The 23,254-nt window shown below is 40.0% G+C and overlaps 1 protein-coding gene across 1 annotated transcript in view; it reads right to left on the minus strand.

Annotated features, from left to right (window-relative positions):
* Positions 1-23,254, minus strand: part of OXCT1 (3-oxoacid CoA-transferase 1) — a 143,062-nt gene that overhangs the window by 101,752 nt on the left and 18,056 nt on the right. Inside the window, exons 5-7 of the mRNA XM_065873138.1 lie at positions 20,177-20,326; positions 14,295-14,401; positions 11,826-11,886 (exon numbers count right to left, since the gene is read on the minus strand). Coding sequence (XP_065729210.1) covers positions 11,826-11,886; positions 14,295-14,401; positions 20,177-20,326 — 318 coding nt within the window. The remainder of the gene's footprint in view (positions 1-11,825; positions 11,887-14,294; positions 14,402-20,176; positions 20,327-23,254) is intronic.

A 23,254-nucleotide genomic window follows, 5' to 3' on the forward strand; every position in this document is an offset into this window, starting at 1 on the left:
TGTGCTCCGCAACGGGAGAGTTCACAACAGTGAGAGGCCTGCGTACCGCAAAAAAAAAAAAGGGGGGGGGGGGGAAGCAAAGACAAAAACAAAATTTATCTTTCTTCTCCTGACATTTCATGTCCCTTTTCATGCTTTGTTTCATCTCCTTTTTATCAATATCTAATATAATATATATTTTACTTATTTATTGCACCTATTGTCAGTCTTGAGCATTATAATGTAAGCTCATGAGGGATACAATATCCGGTGATTATCTCAAAATACTACAAGAGGAGGCAGGAGATGGGGATGAAGAAGGGGCAGGAGTGATCGTGGGTTGACAGTCATTGGAGCTGGAGGACGAGCTCAGATGGGTTCATTACACTCTTCTGTTTACTGTTGTGTTATGTCCGTTAGCCTTCATAATAAACATTGAAAACAAAATTTGTGATACCATTTACACTGCTATTTTCACCTTTCCTCATCCACCAATCAGGAACAACACATATCTTCTTGGCAGGATGGTAGATGTACCCCTAATCTTTTCCTCTAGTTAACCTCCTCTGGAGACACGGCATGTACCAGGCACTAGTACAGGACGCAGAAGTCACAGGTCCCAAAGCTTGGCTCTTCTAAACAAGAAGTCTTAGGATATCTTTGGAAAATAATCTTCCATATGTCCATACCTTATGACTTAGAATTATTTTTAAGGGACTGATAACTACAATATTCCTGACAGTGGCTCTCTCTGCAGGAAAGGCAGGCAGATGAAAACGAGAATAAGCAATCCGCCAATCCTTACCTTAGGTGGGTTCGTAGGTGTTCAATTTATTACTGTGCTTTATCACCCACAAAGGCTACATGCATATAATACCTGTATGCATCAAACATCATGTAATATGAACAATTCTTTCATAAGCAAATACATAAATATGCCATAATATAAAAATAATACAAATAACTTTATTGAAGTCATGGTAATGAATGTGTTTGTCTTAACTAAAAGCTGAAATTAGCCAAAATAGCTGAAGAGGCCTTGCATAAACCTTGCCATCTTCCAACACCAGCCAGGGCACACACCTGAAGAAACTAGGTGGGTTATTTTGTTCATAGGTAACCTCAACAGCCTTCGGTGGCTGAGTCAGATGAGCTTCCCTGACAGCACCGGCACGCCAGGCTGCTTGCAGGAGACAAAGCATCAACAGGTTCCTGAGTGAAGCACTTGCGCCCCTCCCCATGAGTTTTCTATTATAAGCTGCTTTAAAAAAAAAAAAAAAATGTAAAGAACGGTAACTTCCCAGAGAAACACAGCCTGATTGGATATGCACCCAGGAGACTGGCTGAGGGGCTCATGGGAAGTTGAAGGGTTAACAGACCCCTACAAAAGCCAAATGAGTTCCACAGTACTGCTGTTACTCATACACATGGAACGCAATGCCAAGAGTTGTTCCCTGGCTGGTCTTGCACTTAAACTTGTGAAGTTTATCAAGGAAGATTCCACCCACTCAAAGAGGAGGTCCAGAAATAACACTGTCTGTCCTAAAAAGAGAAATATCTTTCTGGCATGTATGCCAATATGTGCACCCACTTGTACTATTTTCCCCAAGTAACTACCCCCAGTTCCTTAAGAGACGGGGAAAGAGACAGCCAGCCTTCACTATGTCACAACTTTGTGGCGAAACATGCAAATGGCTGCAGGTTTTAAGAATGCAAATGCAATATTCATATCGGTTTTGTTAAAGGGGAAAACAGACATAATTGGTTTTCCACAACTCATAAGTTTGTTTAGAACACATTTGAAAGGCAAAATTTTTCCAAAAAGGAGCAATATCCCACTTTTAGAGAAACCAGAAATAATTCATGTCAACGGCCAATTTGGTATTCTCTTCAATTCAAGATAAATATACTGGTTTACCTCTTGTCAATTGGAGTTGAAATTATGAACCAAAAAAGCAAGAGACAGCTTTATGTTCCTTTGCCACCCTGCTTCTTCTTTTTTTTTTTTAAATTTATATTACTTATTTATTTTTTTGGCTGCATTGTCTTTGTTGCTGTGCACAGGCTTTCTCTACTTGCGGCGAGTGGGGGCTACTCTTCATTGCAGTGCGTGGGCTTCTCATTGCGGTGGCTTCTCCTGTTGCAGAGCATGGGCTCTAAGCGCGTGGGCTTCAGTAGTTGTGTCACATGGACTCAGTAGTTGTGGCTCGCGGGCTCTAGAGCACAGGCTCGGTAGTTGTGGTGCACAGGCTTAGTTACTCCGCGGCATGTGAGATCTTCCCGGACCAGGGCTTGAACCCGTGTCCCCTGCATTGGCAGGAGGATTCTTAACCACTGCGTCACCAGGGAAGTCCCCTGCCACCCTGCTTCTACGTGCAAAAAGACTTTAAGATATCTGAGGGAATTATCATTAATATTTTAGATATTTATAGTTCTACCCCTCTCTTTAGCTCCCATAAAACTCAAGTTATAGGAGGTAACCAGGGAGAAAGGCTGAAAAGATTCAGCACCAGGGGGTGGAGTGGTGCTTTAGGAGACAGGCTCTAACCCAGATCCTGCTACTGAAAAGTCCTTCATGTCCTCATTTATAAGAGAAAGGAGATGAACTAAGAGTTCTAAAAAAAAAAAAGGCTTTGTTTGAAATGTAGGGTGTAGTCATTGTTAAAGCTCCCACTGCTTAAGATACTGCAGTACAAGAATAGACATTCAATCACCATGTTCAGGGAAGTCTGTGAAAAGCCGCACAGTTCAGAGAGGCGACACAACAGAATGAACAGAATCCAAGAGGAAGACTGAATGAATCCACAGGGCTTTTGATCACAGGATGATGCTTTTCTCAAAGCCCTCTTGGAGGCAGATGGTGAAGGAGGCAAAAAGACATAATTGGAATAACTAGCAAGGAAAGCTGCGGGTAGAGGAATATATTGGCCCAAAACTCCCAATCTGCTTGATTCTAATAGTTAGCATTGAAATGGACAACTTCCAGAAATTCAATACCTTTCAAGATTTTGAAACACCATCCATTGATGATGATTTGAGAATATTTCATAAAATAGTGGAAAAGTGCAGACACCCCGGAATCAGTCATTCTGTGGTCCTAGCTCCATCTAGCTGTGTGACATCACATCAGGTATATAACCAAACCTCTCTGTGCTTTTAAGTCCTTATCTGTAAAATAAGGAAAATAATGATTCCTACCTCATAAGACTATTGTTAACATTAAAAAAATTAACAATAACCATGAAGAATATGACTAAAACATAATAAATACTTGATTAATAGTAACTATTATTATTGTTAATATTTAACAGGCAGGAAAATACGCAGGTAATTTAAGATCTCTGAAGACTCCTGTTAAACCAGCTCATAATCGTCCATCTCACTAGGACCACTGCACAATAAAGTAGGATAGGGCTACAGGAAAGGAATTACAGAGTCCTAAAGGCCGATGCTGTTAACAGAGTGCACAAAACATAGCACAGAAGAGGAGCTGGAGGTCCAGGGTAGTCACTAGACTAAGAATAATACAAAACTCACAGTCCAGAGAGATTTCTTGTTATCAGAAGACACCTAATCTATTCATCATCCCCAATTCCAAATTATCTTCTACATCCAAGAGCACAAGTTCTTACAATTCAACCTAAAGGCATGTGGACCTCTTCTACTATGAGCACGCAGAGGGAGCAGGCTTACGATACTTTATTGTCTAAATTGCTGTTTTGCTTATATTCCTAAACTAGAATGACAAATTATACTTCATCTTGATCCTTCCAATTAGGCTCCGTCCAATCAAACTTTCTCCAGTGATGACAATATTCTTTATCTATGTGGATCAACACAATAGTCACTAGCATATGTAGTTACTGAAGAGAAACTGAATTTCTACTTTATCTAATTTTAATTAATTTAAATTTTAAAAGTCGCATGTGGCTAGTGGCTACCAGCTGGACAGTGTAGGTATAATCAATTGGGAGTGGCCATCAACAGCACTATATTGAAAGGGATCCTAATGTGAGTCTGTGTCTAAGAGGACAGAATGCTGTGAATCAGAGATGTCTGTTCTAGGACAGAGGGAGGGCAGCTTTTATCATATTTGCACGATCAATTAAAGGATTTTATCTCCTCTTCCCTTATGCCGACAGAGAACCTCTCTTTCCTAATACCTACATTAATTCTCAGACAGTAGAGAGTCATTTCCTGCTTTTGGAAGAGATAAGATTGGCTGAAAAGAACCAGATTATAAAAGAAGGAAAAAAAGAAATTCACCCAGGACGATGCACACTGTCCCATGGTACTCAGAGAAAATATACTGGTTTGTGGCAGTTTTACAGAAGTACATACAATCAAGAGAGGGTTAAACTATCAATTATTTTAAGCTACGCTATAGGCTTTTTTTCAGTACTGTTACAGATGTGTGCAATGGACATGTCATTAAGATGATTCGCTTAAAAAAAAAAAAAAGATCGCACAGAGAGAGTAAACCACACTACTCATTTTAAACGCAGAAAATATACTGAAGCCGTTGCAAAAGAAACCACCCTGCCAGTGTTGAAAGTACCACATTCCCCAGCACATTAAAAATAATACACTTCAAACACTGTAAATTAACTATACTTCCATAAAAGAGGAAGAAAACAAACAAAAAAATGAAGCCAAACTATGGCTATCTACTAAAAATAATAATAATAATATACTTCACTTTCCAAGAGAGAAACAGAATTCTAACATTTGATTATTTCAAACATATGGCAGCGCTGCCTCCATGAAATACCATCTTGGGCAAGCATATGGATGAATGAAAAAATGCCAGGTAGAATACTACCATCACAAGAAAAATTAAGAACATATATACTCATTTCCAGATTGCAGAAGGGGTTCCTATTAAGCCCTCCCATGGGAAAGCTATCTCGAACACCCAAGAAAATCTGGTTCCAAAGTGATCCTCAAAGCCTAAATGAATCATTTTGAAGTCTCCTTTCAGGTTCAAATATGTATAAACAAAATGGCAAGATTTTGGTATAAGCACCTATTTCTGTCCCAGAGCTTGAACTCTGGGAAGGTTCTAAAATTATTCTAGTCTCTCCCAAACCCTGAGATGTCCAAAGGAGAGTCAGTTAGTGCCTTAATTCAACTGTTCTGAAGAGAACCACATCAAAGCAGTGAGCTGTACTAGCCTCCTTCTTCCTTAAAGTAACAGCAGTAACTAACAGTGAGATAAGGAACTTCTCCTAATACAACTTACTATTTTCCTAGGATTCTGCATACACGAAATCATCTGGAGGCAAACTGGAGAACATTTATACCAAAGAAGTCCACACACTAGAGTGAAGGTTCTGAGCCCGACATCAGGCTTCCCAACCGGGGGTCCAGCAACAGGAGGAGGAATCCCAGAGAATCAAACTTTGAAGGCTAGCGGGATTTGACTGCAGGACTTCAACAGGAGTGGGGGAAACACAGACTCCACTTCTGGAGGGCACACACAAAGTAATGTGTGCATCAGGACACAGGGGAAGGAGCAGTTATCCCATAGGAGATTGAACCAGACCTATCTGCTAGTGTTGGAGGGTCTCCTGCAGGAGCAGGAAAGGTGGGGAGGTGGGGAGGTGGGAGTGTGGGGGGGGGGGGCGGGGGCTCACCGCTGGGACAAGGACACTGGCAGCAGAAGTTCTGGGAAGGGGCTTCCCTGGTGGCGCAGTGGTTGAGTCTGCCTGCTGATGCAGGGGACGCGGGTTCGTGCCATTGTCCGGGAAGATCCCACATGCCGCAGAGCGGCTGGGCCCGTGAGCCATGGCCACTGAGCCTGCATGTCCTGAGCATGAGCTCTCCCAGAGTCCACCATTAGCCCCACCAAAGAGCTTCCAGGCGCTAGTGCTGGGTTGCCTCAGGCCAAACAACAAACAGGTAGGAAAGTCAGCCCCACCCATCAGCAGACAAGTGGATTAAAGTTTTACTGAGCTCTGTCCACCAGAGAAACACCCAGCTCTACCCACCACCAGTCCCTCCTATCAGGAACTTGCACAGCCTTTTAGATAGCCTCATCTACCAGAAGGCAGACAGCAGAAACAAGAAGAACTACAATCCTGCAGCCTGTGGACATTCACAGAAAGATAGACAAAATGAAAAGGCAGAGGACTATGTACCAGATGAAGGAACAAGATAAAACCCCAGAAAAACACCTAAAAACACCTAAAGGAGATAGTCAACCTTCCAGAAAAAGAATTCAGAATAGTGATAGTGAAATTAATCCAGGACCTCAGGAAAAGAATGGAGGCAAATATCGAGAAGATGCAAGAAATGTTTCACAGAGACCTATAAGAATTAAAGAACAAACACCTAGAAGAATTAAAGAACAAACAAACAGAGATGAACAATACAATAACTGAAATGAAAAATACACTAGAAGGAATCAGTAACAGAATAACTGTGGCAGAAGAACAGATAAGTGACCTGGAAGACAGAATGGTGGAATTCACTACTGCAGAACAGAATAAAGAAAAAAGAATGAAAAGAAATGAAGTCAGCCTAAGAGACCTCTGGGACAACATTAAATGCACCAATATTTGCGTTATAGGGATCCCAGAAGGAGGAGAGAGAGAGGACCCGAGAAAATATTTGAAGAGATTAGAGTCGAAAACTTCCCTAACATGGGAAGGAAACAGCCACCCAAGTCCAGGAAGTGCGGAGAGTCCCAGGCAGGATAAACCCAAGCAGAAACATGCCAAGACACATAGTAATCAAATTGAGAAAAATTAAAGACAAAGAAAAAGTATTAAAAACAAGGGAAAAACGACAAATAACATACAAGGAAACTCCCATAAGTTTAAGAGCTGATTTCTCAGCAGAAACTCTACAAGCCAGAAGGGAGTGGCACAATATATATATATAAAGTGATGAAAGGGAAGAACCTACAACCATGATTACTCTACCCAGTAAGGATCTCATTCAGATTCAATGGAGAAATCAAAAGCTTTACAGACAAGCAAAAGCTAACAGAATTCAGCACAACCAAACTAGCTCTACAACAAATGCTAAAGGAACTTCTCTAAGTGATAAACAGAAGAGAAGAAAAGGACCTACAAAAACAAACGCATAACAATTAAGAAAATGGTAATAGGAACATACATATCGATAATTACCTAATTACGTGAATGGATTAAATGCTCCAACAAAAGACACAGGCTCACTGAATGGAAACAAAAACAAGACCCATGTATATGCTGTCTACAAGAGACTCACTTCAGACCTAGGGACACATACAGACTCAAAGTGAGGGGATGGAAAAAGATATTCCATGCAAATAGAAATCAAAAGAAAGCTGGAATGGCAGTACTCATATCTGATAAAATAGACTTTAAAATAAAGAATGTTACAAGAGACAAGGAAGGACACTACATAATGATCAAGGGATCAATCCAAGAAGAAGATATAACAATTATAAATATTTATGCACCCAACATAGGAGCACCTCAATACATAAGGAAACAGCTAACAGCTATAAAAGAGGAAATCGACAGTAACACAATAATAGTGGGGGACTTTAACACCACACTTACACCAATGGATAGATCATCCAAACAGAAAATTAATAAGGAAACACAAGCTTTAAATGACACAATAGACCAGATAGATTTAATTGATATTTATAGGACATTCCATCCGAAAACAGCAGATTACACTTTCTTCTCAAGTGCACACGGAACATTCTCCAGGATAGATTGATCACGTCTTGGGTCACAAATAAAGCCTCAGTAAATTTAAGAAAACTGAAATCATGTCAAGCATCTTTTCCGATCACAAAGCTATGAGACTGGAAATAAGTTACAGGGAGAAAAACGTAAAAAGCACAAACACATGGAGGCTAAACAATACGTTACTAAATAACCAAGAGATCACTGAAGAAATCAAAGAGGAAATAAAAAATAACTAGAGACAATTGACAATGAAAACACAACGATCCAAACCCTATGGGATGCAGCAAAAGCAGTTCTAAGAGGGAAGTATATAGTAATACAAGCCTACCTCAAGAAACAACATCTCAAATAAACCATCTAACCTTACAAGTAACTAGAGAAAGAAGAACAAACAAAACCCAAAGTTAGTAGAAGGAAAGAAATCATAAAGATCAGAGCAGAAATAAAAGAAATAGATACAAAGAAAAGAATAGCAAAGATCAATAAAACTAAAAGCTGGTTCTTTGGGAAGATAAACAAAATTGATAAACCTTTAGCCAGACTCAACAAGAAAAAGAGGGAGAGGACTCAAATCAATAAAATTAGAAATGAAAAAGGAGAAGTTACAACGGACACCACAGTAACACAGAGCATCGTAAGAGACTACTACAAGCAACACTTTGCCAATTAAATGGACAACCTGGAAGAAATGGACAGATTCTTAGAAAGGTATAACCTTCCAAGACTGAACCAGGAAGAAATAGAAAATATGAACAGATCAATCACAAGTAATGAAATTGAAACTGTGATTTAAAATCTTCCAACATACAAAAGTCCAGGACCAGATGGCTTCATAGGTGAATTCTATCAAACATTTAGCAAAGAGCTAACTCCTATCCTTCTCAAACTCTTCCAAAATATAGCCGAGGAAGGAACACTCCAAAACTCACTTTATAAGGCCACCATCACCCTGATACCAAAACCAGACAAAGATACTACAAAAAAACAAAATTACAGACCAATATCACTGATGAATATAGATGCAAAAATCCTCAACAAAATACTAGCAAACAGAATCTGACAACACATTAAAAGGATCATACACCATGATCAAGTGGGATTCATCCCAGAGATGCAAGGATTATCCAATATATGCAAATCAAGCAATGTGAAACACCATATTAACAAATTGAAGAAGAAGAACCATATGATCATCTCAATAGATACAGAAAAAGCTTTTGAAAAATTCAACATCCATTTATGATAAAAGCTCTCCAGAAAGTGAGCATAGAGGGAAACTACCTCAATATAATAAGGGCCATATATGACAAACCCACAGCAAACATCATTCTCAATGGTGAAAAACTGAAAGCATTTCCTCTAAGATCAGGAACAAGACAAGGATGCCCACTCTCACCGCTATTATTCAACATAGTTTTGGAAGTCTTAGCCACGGCAATCAGAGAAGAAAAACAAATAAAAGGAATACAAATTGGAAAAGAAGAAGTACAATGTCACAGTTTGCAAATGACATATTATACATAGATAATCCTAAAGATGCCACCAGAAAACTACTAGAGCTAATCAATGAAGCTGGTAAAGTTGCAGGATACAAAATTAATGCACAGAAATCTCTTGCAGTCCTATGCACTAACAACGAAAGATCAGAAATCGAAATTAAGGAAACAATCCCATTCACCATTACAACAAAAAGAACAAAATACCTAAGAATAAACCTACCTAAGGAGGTAAAAGACCTGTACTCAGAAAACTATAAGACACCGATGAAAGAAATCAAAGACAACACAAACAGATGGAGAGATATACCATGTTCTTGGATTGGAAGAATCAATATTGTGAAAATGACTATACTACCCAAAGCAATCTACAGATTCAATGCAATTCCTATCAAATTACCAATGGCATTATTTACAGAACTAGAACAAAAAATCTTAAAATTTGTATGGAGACACAAAAGACCCAGAATAGACAAAGCAACCTTGAGGGGAAAAAACGGAGCTGGAGGAATCAGACTCTCTGACTTCGGACTATACTACAAAGCTACAGTAATCAAGACAATATGGTACTGGCACAAAAACAGAAATACAGATCAATAGAACAGGATAGAAAGCCCAGAGGTAAACCCACGCACCCATGGTCAACTAATCTATGACAAAGGAGGCAAGGATATATATGGAGAAAAGACAGTCTCTTCAGTAAGTGGTGCTGGGAAAACCAGACAGCTACATGTAAAAGAATGATATTAGAACACTCCCTAACACCATACACAAAAATAAACTCAAAATGGATTAAAGACGTAAATGTAAGACCAGACACTATAAAGCTCTTAGAGGATAACATAGAACACTCTGACATAAATTACAGCAATATCTTTTTTGACCCATCTCCTAGAGAAATGGAAATAAAAACAAAAATAAACAGTGGGACCTAATGAAACTTAAAAGCTTTTTCACAGCAAAGGAAACTATAAACAAGACAAAAAGACAACCCTCAGAATGGGAGAAAATATTTGCAAAAGAAATAATGGACAAAGGATTAATCTCCAAAATATATAAACAGCTCATGCAGCTCAATATTAAAAAAACAAACAACCCAATCGAAAAATGGGCAGAAAACCTAAATAGACACTTCTCCAAAGAAGACGTACAGATGGCCAAGAGGCACACAAAAAGCTGGTTAACAGCACTAATTATATTAGAAATGCAAATCAAAACTGCAATGAGGGGCTTCCCTGGTGGCGTAGTGGTTGAGAGTCCACCTGCCGAGGCAGGAGACAGGGGTTCGTGCCCCGGTCCAGGAAGATCCCACATGCCGTGCCATGGCCGCGGAGCCTGCGCGTCTGGAACCTGTGCTCCACAACGGGAGAGGCCACAACAGTGAGAGGCCTGCGTACCGAAAAAAAAAAAAAAAAACTGCAATGAGGGGCTTCCCTGGTGGCGCAGTGGTTGAGAGTCCGCCTGCCGATGCAGGGGAAACGGGTTGGTGCCCCGGTCCGGGAAGATCCCACATGCCACGGAGTGGCTGGGCCCGTGAGCCATGGCTGCTGAGCCTGCGCGTCCAGAGCCTGTGCTCCACAACGGGAGAGGCCACAACAGTGAGAGTACCGCATACCGCAAAAAAAAAAAAACTGCAATGAGGTGTCACCTCACACAGGTCAGAATGGCCATCATCAGAAAATCTACAAACAACAAATACTGGAGAGGGTGTGGAGAAAAGGGAACCCTCTTACACTGTTGATGGGAATGTCAATTGATACAGCCATGATGGAGAACAGTATGGAGGTTCCTTAAAAAACTAAAAATAGAATTACCTTATGACCCAGCAATCCCACTACTGGGCATATACCCAGACAAAACCATAATTCAAAAATACAGATGCACCCCAATGTTCATTGCAGCACTATTTACAATAGTCAGGTCATGGAAACAACCTAAATGCCCACTGACAGACGAATGGATAAAGAAGATGTGTTACATATTTACAATAGAATATTACTCAGCCATAGAAAGGAACAAAATTGGGTCATTTGTAGAGAGTGGATGGACCTAGAGACTGTCATACAGAGTGAAATAAGTGAGAAAGAGAAAAACAAATATCATATATTAACGCATATATATGGAATCTAGAAAAATGGTACAAATGAACAGGTTTGCCAGGCAGAAATAGAGACACAGATGCAGAGAACAAACGTATGGACACCAAGTGGGGAAAGCAGGGGGAATGAATTGGGAGATTGGGATTGACATATATACACTAATATGTATAAAATAGATAACTAATAAGTACCTGTTGTATAAAAAAAATTAAATTAAATTAAAAAAAGAAAAAAGTGAAAAAAAAAAATTCACCTGGAGACTTCACCCAAGAAGGTCCACTTTACTCAAGTACCAAAAGACTTTTATGAGCTGGTCAGCCTGATAGCTTGATTCCCAAACAGAGTGTTCTAGTGAGACCATAGTAACCAGAAAGCTCATGTTCCAGCAAAACTTCAACTATGATATATTTAAATAGAATCCTTCAACATCCAAAATGAAAAAGTGGTTATTGCTTGCCCTCCTTCGTGAAAACAAATGAACGATTGTACTTTTTCTTGAACTAATACATAACATCAACTTTGAAAATTAACAACAGGAAATCAGAAATAACTTCTCTTACCTCCACCACTGTGGTTTCTGCAGCTTTGCACATAGGCAAGTTGAAATTCCTTGCACTTTTCCTACATTAGAGGAATAAGGAAGTGGAGAAAGAAGGGCAAAATAAGTATCTCTCTCAGCTTTAATTATAGATTAAAAGAATTTCTGTAAACCAAGACTTTGTGAATCTTTTTAAGAGTGTATCATATTTTCGTTAAGTTCTATAGCCATTTTATAAACAAAAACAATACGATGGTCACTTCATTCAGTTATATAGCTTTATATGGGGTTAAGAGAAAGAGGGAATATTTTTCATATTCAACATAGTTATACACAGAAAAATAAAATGGATATTAACAAATCTACTCTAAAACTAATTTCTCTAAGTCTTTTACCTGAGATGCCACTTTGTTTTATAGTTAAATATTTCACTAAGCTTGCTCTTGTTAAAATATTAAGAGAAGTAGCAAGTGCTTTATATGAGAAGGTATAGTAATTATACTCCTATTAAAGAAACCTATTGCTGAAATTAACTGAAACATTCATGGGTGATTTGTGAGTCGTAAAGATCAGTGTGGAGAACCAACTTCTAATGAAATTTTTAAAGCTACAACCCCCCCATCAGATCCTGAAGTGAAAAATTTTAAGAAGCGGCCAATTTTGCTGATGGTTCTGCATTCCCAAGTTCCTAAATTAATGCACTTCCTCTAGTTATAAAAATTTTAATGCACTTTTGTTTCTGAGAGTGTAAATTGATAGGGAAAATTCTTTGGTAAAGAGAAATAATTCACAGCTATGCCTTAACAGCTCTTTGTGACACCAATGTTTCTTTCACTTGGATTCAAGGATAGGTGTGTCCTCAAGAGAGGAATCTTTGTGTACTTTGACAAGTTACCGTGTTGGATTCCACCAGACATCCAGCATCAAAAGCTCCAAGGGCAGAGTGGCCTGAGGTGCAGGCATGCAGAGCCTGCCCACTCTAACAATGGTCTAGACAGACCTCTGTACCAGTTGTCCCACTAAACGTGAAGGTCAGCCTAGAAGTCAGTATCTTAAGAATCTAGGCCACCTGACCACTGGGGACAAGCACTCTCATTTCACATCAAAGCTCAATGGCTACTGAGCAGAAACTACAGGCATAAGGTCTGTACTCAGAATAGCCCTTGTGCAGTCTTTAGATAACAGGCAATAAAGCACAGGATAAACTCATGGAAATACTTTAAATAATTCATTTCCATTTGCTACTATACAATTTCATTAACCTTTAAAAAAAAACAACAACTAAGCTTTGCAAGCATTACATCAAGGTGTCAAATAAGGTAGACATCATTCAAAATGTCCTCTGTAACTGCCAAAATTAGTTATAATATCAAAAATTGGCTAAATTCCGGGACTTCCCTGGTGGTCCAATGGTTAAGACCCACACTTCCACTGCAGGGGGCACGGGTTCAATTCCTAGCTGGGGAACTAAGATCTCATACGCTGTGGCCCGGACAAAAAAACAAAAACAAAACAAAAACAAAGGAACCAAAAAATTGGCTAAATTCAAGAAATCAAATACAGTATTAATGTCATAGAAGATCTTCAGAAATGAACAAAAACATGAGAGTGACCACTGGTAATTTAATTGTGATCATACCAAAGCTGCATTTGGTAAAGATAAAAAATATCACTAACTAAAAGCAGGAAAAGGCCAATATTATGAGAAAGACAAGTATTTCTGTAACCTAACAGGTGACGTCTTCAAGACCAAACATTTTGAAAAACTTTTATGAATATATTCAAACGTGGCACAATTTGCAAAAACAACTATATAATCCCTAAATCCAAGATACTAAAACTAGGTATTTAGTATGCTTAGGGTAATCAAAAGGTATTTAAATCTATTAAGTGGCTTAATATCTGTGGCTATCTAGATAACGAGAATGAAAGTTGAACATTATTAAGGGTAACCAACTTTACAGACATAATCTTTATCAGCATTTCCTAGAAGACACCAATAGGCCTGGAAAAGAACTGACCTAAGTGATTATTAGCAATATTTTTCCATAATATCAAAGTAACAGGCATTTTAAGACAATTCATATAAATAACACTGTCAAAATTAAATATAATTGTGTGCTTTAGTCACATTTTTTAAGCATGTCACAACACTGTAACTAGTTTTGGCAACTAAAGTACACGGGCAAAAATAATTTGTATGTGACTATATACGAGGATATACAGATTCAAATAGTTAACAAACAGTGCACCATGGGTACCAACCAATCAGAACAGATGTCCTCAAGTGCGTCAAACCAGCATGACTGCACAGCAATGGTTCTGCACCCACCTATATACACACACACAGGTGTGTTTGATTTTAAGCCATTTTTAAAATAAATTTTTAAATACCAAACACATCAAGATATCCATTTTGTAATCATAATTTCGGAAATATAAAGTTGCTGAAATGCATTACATTTAACATTTTTTAAAACCATTATATTACCTGAAAATCACATTTCCTGCTCGGTCTGCCTTCCAGGCTTTCACCAAAGCGAAATCCCCTGTGATTGCTTCCTCCAAAATAAAATGTTGACCATTAAACTCCCTCACCTGCAAGAGACAAAGAGAGCATTGCAGGATCTGCAGAGGTCTTGTTTGGTTGTGCTCCCTGCTCTGATAGAGGCAGATAATAAGGATAGGAGCCTAGTTAGAAAAGAGGGAGAGATCTAAACTGAAACTTCAAGGAAGAGTAGTGCAGGCAACCAGGGCTTCGTCAAAATGGTGAAGAGGGGCTTCCCTGGTGGCACAGTGGTTGAGAGTCCGCCTGCCGATGCGGGGGATGCGGGTTCGTGCCCCGGTCCGGGAGGATCCTACATGCCGCGGAGCGGCTGGGCCTGTGAGCCATGGCCGCTGAGCTTGCGCGTCCGGAGCCTGTGCTCCGCAACGGGAGAGGCCACAACAGTGAGAGGCCCGCGTACCGCAAAAAAAAAAAAAAAAATGGTGAAGAGGCCACCGAGGGAGCAGCATGTGCAAAGGCTCAGAAGCAAGAGGAAGCTTGGCAATGGTGAGGAACTGAAAGCTCCATATGCTTACGGCATAGACTGTGTGTGTTAGCACTCACTCTATTATTTGTGTGAATAATTTACATACTGAACACGAAAAAGAGCCCCAGAAAACCATGTAAGTTGCATGAAACAGGCAATGCACTGTTTTCCTACCTAAAATAGTTATAAAAATCCATTCATCTCTTCTAATGAATCCATCATCCTCTGTTGAGATTTTAATTGGGATTCCTAAAATTTGTAGAGAACTGACATGCTATATCCTCCCACCTGTGAGAATATAGGCCTACTTTTTTTTTTTTTGTCGTACGCGGGCCTCTCACTGTTGTGGCCTCTCCCGTTGCGGAGCACAGGCTCTGGACGCACAGGCTCAGCGGCCATGGCTCACCGGCCCAGCCGCTCTGCGGCATGTGGGATCTTCCCGGACCGGGGCAGGAACCCGTGTCACCTGCATCGGCAGGCGGACTCTCAACCACTGCGCCACCAGGGAAGCCCTAGGCCTACATTTTTTAAAGTCTTCTTTTACCTCCTTCAATAGTTTCATAGTTTTCCCTCAGAAAAAGCTTTGTATATATTTTCCAGCTTTATTCATAGGTGCTTCTTGGTTTTTGATACCATTGTGACTGTTATATTTTATTCTATTATACCTTCTCTCTGTCATTACTGGTCTAATGGAAGGCTATTGATTTTTGTATGTTTATTTACTTTTAATTCTACTCCAAATGGGAGGGGAGGGGAGAAGACGTATAAAGCAAAAGTATGCTGCGGCATTTTGTTCCTTTTTTCTTCAAGGGGACTTAGCTCTGGGAATTGAAAGGAAGAGGAGAAACGACGTCAATACCTCTCTCCATCACCACACAAGGTGGGAGCCATTTGAAGGCCAAACTCCATTTTCATTCCTACTGCGCCCCCTAGTGGACAAATTACATGCATTTTATAGAAAGCTGGAGAAAGCTCCAGTACATTTACTTTTCTTTAACTGTGGTTTAAAACAAGAAATTCTCTTTTTCTTTAAATTATAGTTAATTTACAGTATTGTGCTAGTTTCAGGTATGCAGCAAAGTGATTCGGACATATATATGTACACACATACATATATATTCTTTGTCAGATTCTTTTCTATTATAGGTTATTACAGATATTAAATATAGTTCCCTGTGTTATACAGTAGGTTCTTGTTTATGTATATATATATAGTAGTGTGTGTATGTTAATCCCAAACTCCTAATTTATCCCTCTCCCTCACTTTCCCTTTTGGTAACCATAAATTTGTTTTCTGTGTCTATGAGTCTATTTCTGTTTTGTAAATAAGTTCATCTATATCATTTTTTTAGATTCCACATATAAGTGATATCATATGATATCTGTCTTTCTCTGTCTGCCTTCATTTAGTATGATAATCTCTAGGTCCATCCATGTTGCTGAAAATGGGATTATTTCATTTCTTTTCGTGGCTCAGTAATATTCCACTGTATGTATGTACCACATCTTTAACCATTCATCTGTTGATGAACATTTAGGTTGCTTCCATGTCTTGACTATTGTAAATAGTGCTGCTATGAACATTGGGGTGCATGTATCTTTTCGAACTAGAGTTTTTGTCTTTTCCAGATATATGCCCAGGAGTGGGATTGCTGGATCATATGGTGACTCTACTTTTAGCTTTTTAAGGAACCTCCATACTGTTTTCCATTGCGGCTACACCAATTTACATTCCCACCAACAGTGTAGGAGGGTTCCCTTTTCTCTACATCCTCTCCACCATTTATTATTTGTAGACTTTTTGATGATGGCCATTCTGACCAGTGTGAGGTGACACTTCATTGTAGTTTTGATCTGCACTAAAACAGAATCATTTCTTAAAGAACAGTTTCCTTAAAGACATTATCCCACTTTCCTGTTAGAAAAGCTCAATGAATTTAGGGAATCACTGATGAATGAGGATCATATTAATATGAACTTAGACAAATTATATGAAAGATATTTGTAACCTATACATCAATATAGTTTAAGTCTTATGTATTTCAGCCATCACCAGAGATGATAGCTGAGGCCTTTACATACAGATCTAGAGAACTACATATACATCTAAATATATGCTAAGCCAGGGCAAAGTAAAAACATTGGCGTTTCTTTCTATTCCAGTTATCTAATTTCCTGAAGAGTCTACACATCAGCAGTTGCTAAGTGTTCACTATTCTAAAATTTTAAAACAGGAGAGGAATTGGTTTTGTCCAACTAGCTGTTATATTCACTTGAAAGAGTTATGCATGTCAGAGTCTCCACTTCCCCATCTTTCAGTCCTTTCTTGAATCCACTCCAGTCAAATTTTCACCATTCCAGAAAAATCCTCTTCTCCAGAAAAATCACTGTTTAAGGTCACCAATGACTTCCACGTTTCCAAACCCAACAGTCAATTTCCAGTCCTCTTACCCAACCTCTTCATACTCTGACACGGTTGACCACTTCCTCCTTTGTAAAAGTTCCCATCTTCCAAATCACCGGACTCCCCTGGGTTTCCTCTCCACTCACTAGATGCTCTTTCCCATCTTATTTGCTGCTCCCTTTCCTCTTTTCAACCTTTCAATGTCAGGCCTCTTCTAAACCCTTAAAGGCAAAAGAGCTGTTCTGTGTCTACACTTCAGCCCCAGTCCCATGGATTTAAACACCACGTGCGGATGCCTCCAAAGTTCCTACCCCAGCTCTCAACCCTCTCGGCGCTGAGCTCGAGCCTACAGAACACCTCCTCTTGGAAGCTAATGAATGTCTCAAAAACACCAAGTCCAGGCAGAGCTCTTTGATTACCCCCATGCTCGGCCCTTTTCAATAAGCAGCATGCTTGATTCTTGTCTTTTCTTACTCAGTAAATCCTGTTGGCTCTACTATCAACGTATTTCCCAATAGCAACCACTTCTCACAAATTCCACTGTTACCACCTTAGTCTAAACCACCTTCCACTCCCACCTGGATTAATACAACAGCCTCTTCATCCGTCTCCCTGCTTCTGCTGTTGGGTCTCCAGCAAAAAATCTCACTACCCAACAGCCACGGTGCTCTTTCCAAAATGTAACTCAGATCCCATCACTGTCCCACCATATTCAAAACACCCTGTTGTCCTCTCACCACACTCAGTAAAGGCCAAACTCGTGTAGCCTGGCTCCTGCCTCTCTTTAACCTCCAACCCTACCACTCTCTCCTCATCCATTCTGTTCCAGTCTCACTGTCCTGCTGTTCCACACATGAGGCAAGCCTGCCCTTGGACCCTGTCCTTCCTCTTCCTTCTGAGTAGAGCACAAACCTATAATCTTCACCCAGCTCATTCCATATTTTATTCAGGTCTCTACCAAATGTCACCTACTCAGAGAGGTTTTCCCTGACCCAGCCTGGAGCACACCTTCCTGACCACTCATCATCCTCTCTGCCTTTGCCCTACTTGATTTGTGTTCACAGCACTTCCAGTATTGACATTGTGTGTTTGTCTATTTGTTCCCTGTCAGGGGGACTTGGTCTAGAACACCCCTTTTTCCACCACGCTTAGACCAGTGTTTGACAAACAGAAGGTCCTCAATAACTATCACTGACCTAAGGAATTCACTCATTTCCTCTTCCCACCGTAATCAAGGACAACAAAGAGCTAACAAGAATCATTTCAAGAAATTACTGTTGTATTCCTAGGGGATGCAGACAAAATGACAAAACTGCTAGATTCCTACACCTCCTGAACCCAGGCATTCAGAACAGATTCTAGTCTATCCTATGTTTTCACCAGGAGAGTTAATGCTGTAACTTCTAGCAAGCTCTCAAAGCATTCACCCGATTTTGCCAGGCATCTTTATCTATATTAACCAAGATCCATCTTAATAATTAGGTTCCTGTCCTTTACCTCGTCAAAAACTTTTTAAACCTAATTAGGCGGTAAAGAAAGAAGCAAGATAGCATATGAAAAATTTTAACAAAACCTTTGGGTCAATATAGGTCACTCTAATCAGAAAGGCAAAGCTCCAGATGGAGGACGCTGCTGGATAAACACTGGACAGCAGGGGACAAGGGCATGACCTTTATCTTCCCTCAAAACACGGACGTGCAGAGCTAACATCCCTATAAGCAGAAAGGTGATAAAAGCCCTTGATTTACTAAATTTTTGCTTCCCTAGAGATAAGCTCAGCATTTCTGCAACATTTGTTAATGCTCATGAGCCATGTGGGCAGGGAAAAGGGAAAGACACTAAAAATACAGCTGGCATGTGTCATTTTAAAAACTGGCTCAAACCTGAGTATCTCAAATACCTATATCTAGAGTTCTTTTCTTTTCTTTTTTTTTTAAAAAGATTCTTTTTGATGTGGACTATTTTTAAAGTCTTCATTGAATTTGTTACGGTATTGCTTCTGTTTTATGTTTTGGTTTTTTGGCTGTGAGGCATGTGGGATCTTAGTTCCCCGACCAGGAATCGAACCCACACCCCTGCATTGGAAGGCGAAGTCTTAACCACTGGATTGCCAGGTAAGTCCCTATTCTTTTCTAATATGTGAGTGAAGTTACCCAGTATAAAGATACCCCATCTTATCTAGCACTTTAAATAAAACTAAGTTATTCAAATAGGTCCAGTATACAAAATGAAGGACAAAGGAGATAATATGAACTCTCTGTTCCATTATATAGTTATAACTGCCCCCGCTTTTTAAGATTGTAGACAAACTTGTGATTTCTTTGGCTTTTTTCTCCCCCTTCAATCACATCCAGAAGGGGCCTGAGCATGAAGAGTTTAATACCATATATAGCATACATCTACTCTATTTTCCACATAAACATAATCAGCAATTATAAACGCTCCTAAATTTCTTAAAACTTACCCTAAAACTAATCTTGACTTGTACCTCTTCTATGGATTACAGATTCTTTTCTTCTCATTTATTTATTCTGGTCTCTCTATGTGATTTAAGTTACTAGCAGATGCTCAGTTTTAGCTAGAAATTTTACCTAACATGTTTACATTACGGAATGAATGACGGTGTTCTCACACAGATGTGTTTTGTTTTGTTTTGTTTTGTTTTGTTTTGTTTTGTTTTTGCTGTATGCGGGCCTCTCACTGTTGTGGCCTCTCCCGTTGCGAAGCACGGGCTCTGGACGCGCAGGCTCAGTGGCCATGGCTCATGGCTCATGTGGGATCCTCCCAGACTGGGGCACGAACCAGCATCCCCTGCATCGGCAGGCGGACTCTCAACCACTGCGCCCCCAGGGAAGCCCAACAGGTGTGGTTTTATACTTAGTTACCCAATGAGTCCACCTGGAATCCTGTGCTAATAGAGATATCCAGCTTTCTTACCTCTCTTGGCTTACTGGCAATGGCAATGCTGCCATCTTTGTTGTATTTGATCGGTGACCCTCCTTCTTGCACTAGGGTCCCATACCCTGTGCTGGTGTAAAATGCAGGAACTCCAGCCCCACCTGCACGAATCCTCTCTGCAAGCGTGCCCTACAAGTGAAAAAACAACACTGCATCAGAAGTCCATTAAACACTTCTGTCTGCAGACACAGAAAAACTTACAGGCACCATCCCTGTTTTCTAGGTGTTTATCAATCTAAACCACACCCAGCAGTGCATACTGGTTTGTCTCGCTGACACCGCAGGCTAGAATATCAATGTAAAACAGTTACTATCTTTCTAGACAACAACCTCTCTATCCTTAATCCTTAATTCTTAATGGAACAGCTTATTTGTATATTAGTGCTTTCAGCTTCCATGTCTCCACTGGTTTCTTGACATCACATTCTACATCAGTCTATCTGTAATATTTTTAAAGAAATTTCCAAATGTGAAGTATGTAACTTTAACTGTATACATTAAAAAACATAAATTTTGTGTTTTACTATGTGCTCTATGTAGGCATGGCCTGAACCTTATCTTTAATAACAATGTTATGATTATATAATAATAATGTAAAACGTTCAAACCTATCTAGAATTTATTCTAAACCATTCTCGTAAGTATTTTATCTACTACATTATCTAACTAAGGAAAAATTCAAGATAGGCAAAGAGTACAACATACAGGTAAAATGGTTTTTAAAAAGCCAAGAGAGATTCAAATTTTGTTTCAGAGTAGGAACAGCTATATGTTAAGTTTTTTTGTATCTTCTTCTGATCATCTTTGTCCCCTTTCTAGGGACCAGTGATTTCAAACCTAATTTCCCCAGCTCTTCCACCACCACCTGCCTTTCCACCTGGTTTTCCCACAGGGTAAAAACTCTGACCCGAACGTTTCCTGACACGCTCCCTAATGTGAAACATCTTATTACGGTCTAGCTACATCATATTCAGACTAGGTAACTGACTAGCTACCCAGTAGTAAGAATAGGTTCAGATTTTGTTTTGTTTTGTTTTGTTTTGGCTGTGTCACGCGGCTTGTGGGATCTGAGCTCCCCGACCAGGGATAGAACCCATGCCCCCTGCAGTGGAAGCACAGAGCCCTAACCACTGGACTGCCAGGGAATTCCCTAGGTTTAGATATTAATGATGGTGTGTTAATATTGTCCCAACCTGAAAACAAGTTTCCACTTGAACTGGGGCCTTTAAATACTAAACTCAAAGAAGGGACTAACAGCTGGGATTTCAGACACTGAGTCATTTGGAATAGGCAGTATATTCTGAGGAAGGATGGACCTGTGACATAACTGAAAACCTTCCAGATACCTGGTTCTCTGTTCTAACTGATGGACAGAGGTGACTCTTCCCTGCACTTTGGGTATTTTAAGTTAATAACATCCACAAAAATTAAATCATCAAAACGACCATAATAACACTCCCTACCTTAAAATATTTTTTATGTCCACCCTCCCTGAATACTATACTCCTCTTTGTCCAACTGGGCAAAGGCATGAAAATCGACTATTGCCACATACAGGCCCCTTGCAGGTACCACTAAGACCCCACATCCAACCCCCAAGGGAGTCCTAATCCCTACCACTTCATCAGCACTTCCTCCCTGGCTCTCAGGCTGCAAAACGAGTTCCCAGAGCCAATGTTTACTCATGCACCACTAAGCTGGGGCAAGAAATTCTGACTTCTTTCAGCTTAAAGGAAGAATGTGAAAGAAATATTAAGGAAGTTCCTTTCCCATGTATATGCCCTCTGACAAAATAAGGGATAATGCAAAAGATTAAAAAAAGGCAGGGACTTCCCCGGTGGTCCAGTGGTTAAGAATCCACCTTCCAATGCAGGGGACGCAGGTTCAATCCCCGGTAAGGGAACTAATGATCCCACATGCCACAGGGCAACTAAGCCCACGCACCACAACTAGAGAGAAGCCCTGCAAGTGTGCTGCAACTACTGAGCCTGTGCACTCTAGAGCCCGTGCGCCACAACTAGAGAAGCCCGTGTACTGCAACAAAGACCCAGCACAGTCAAAAAGATAAAAAAGGTAATTGAAAAGTTAATTTTCAATAGCTCCACAACTCAAAGTATATATTACCTCAACCTATAATGTGAAGATGAAAACTATATGCTATGGACGAATTTGTGTTCCCCCCCCCTCCCAAAATTCACACGTTGAAGCCCTAACCCCCAACGTGCAACAAGGTTAAATGAGGTCATAAGGGTAGGGCCCTGATCAAAGAGGATTAGTGTCCTTATAATAAGAGACCCCAGAGCACTCACTTGCACGTGCTCTCCCTCTCCCTCTCACTGTCCCTCTCCCTCTCTCCCCTCCCCCCACCAAGAACCAAATCAGCCTGTACCTTGATCTTGTACTTCTCAGCCACCATAACAGTGAGAAATAAATTTGTCTTTTCTAAGCCACCCAGTCTGTGGTATTTTGTAAAAGTGGCACAAGCGATGAAGATAGTACACCTTTTGTTATTCTCAAAAAACTTTAAATGAAGATTGGATAAATCAAGCATGTGTAATGCTATGAGAGACACAGGTGCCAACACTGTAGAGTGATCAGGTGCGACTTGGAAAAACACTGTTAAACTTCGGGTAGAAAAAACAGTTCTCCCACGCCTGCTCTCTCCAGATAAGCATATACAGTGATTTAATGATTGAATTTTTAAAAATTCTGCTATATCACATTATTACCAACTTGATGAAGTTAGTGGTAATAATACATTCTGTTGACAAAATAAAGCAGTGTGGTGGGCTCAGTTTCAGAGATGAAGGCAGACCATGTCAAACTGGAAGAGTAATGTATACAACCTGTAGACCCTTGTTTTACTCATAAGGCTTCAAAAACTTTGCTCAGTGACAAACTCTTCAATCAGTTAGGAGAGGAAATGGTGTATAAAGTGAGCAGAAACTTGCTAGATTAATTGCAATCACTGCTTCCTTTGTAATGGCGTCAGCTCTCTAGACACCTGGGCTCTGATCCCAGCACTTACTCTGTGATGCAGTCCCTCCATGGCCTTTA

Source organism: Phocoena phocoena, chromosome 3 (assembly GCF_963924675.1).
Source record: "Phocoena phocoena chromosome 3, mPhoPho1.1, whole genome shotgun sequence".
NCBI classification, from domain to species: Eukaryota; Metazoa; Chordata; class Mammalia; order Artiodactyla; family Phocoenidae; genus Phocoena; species Phocoena phocoena.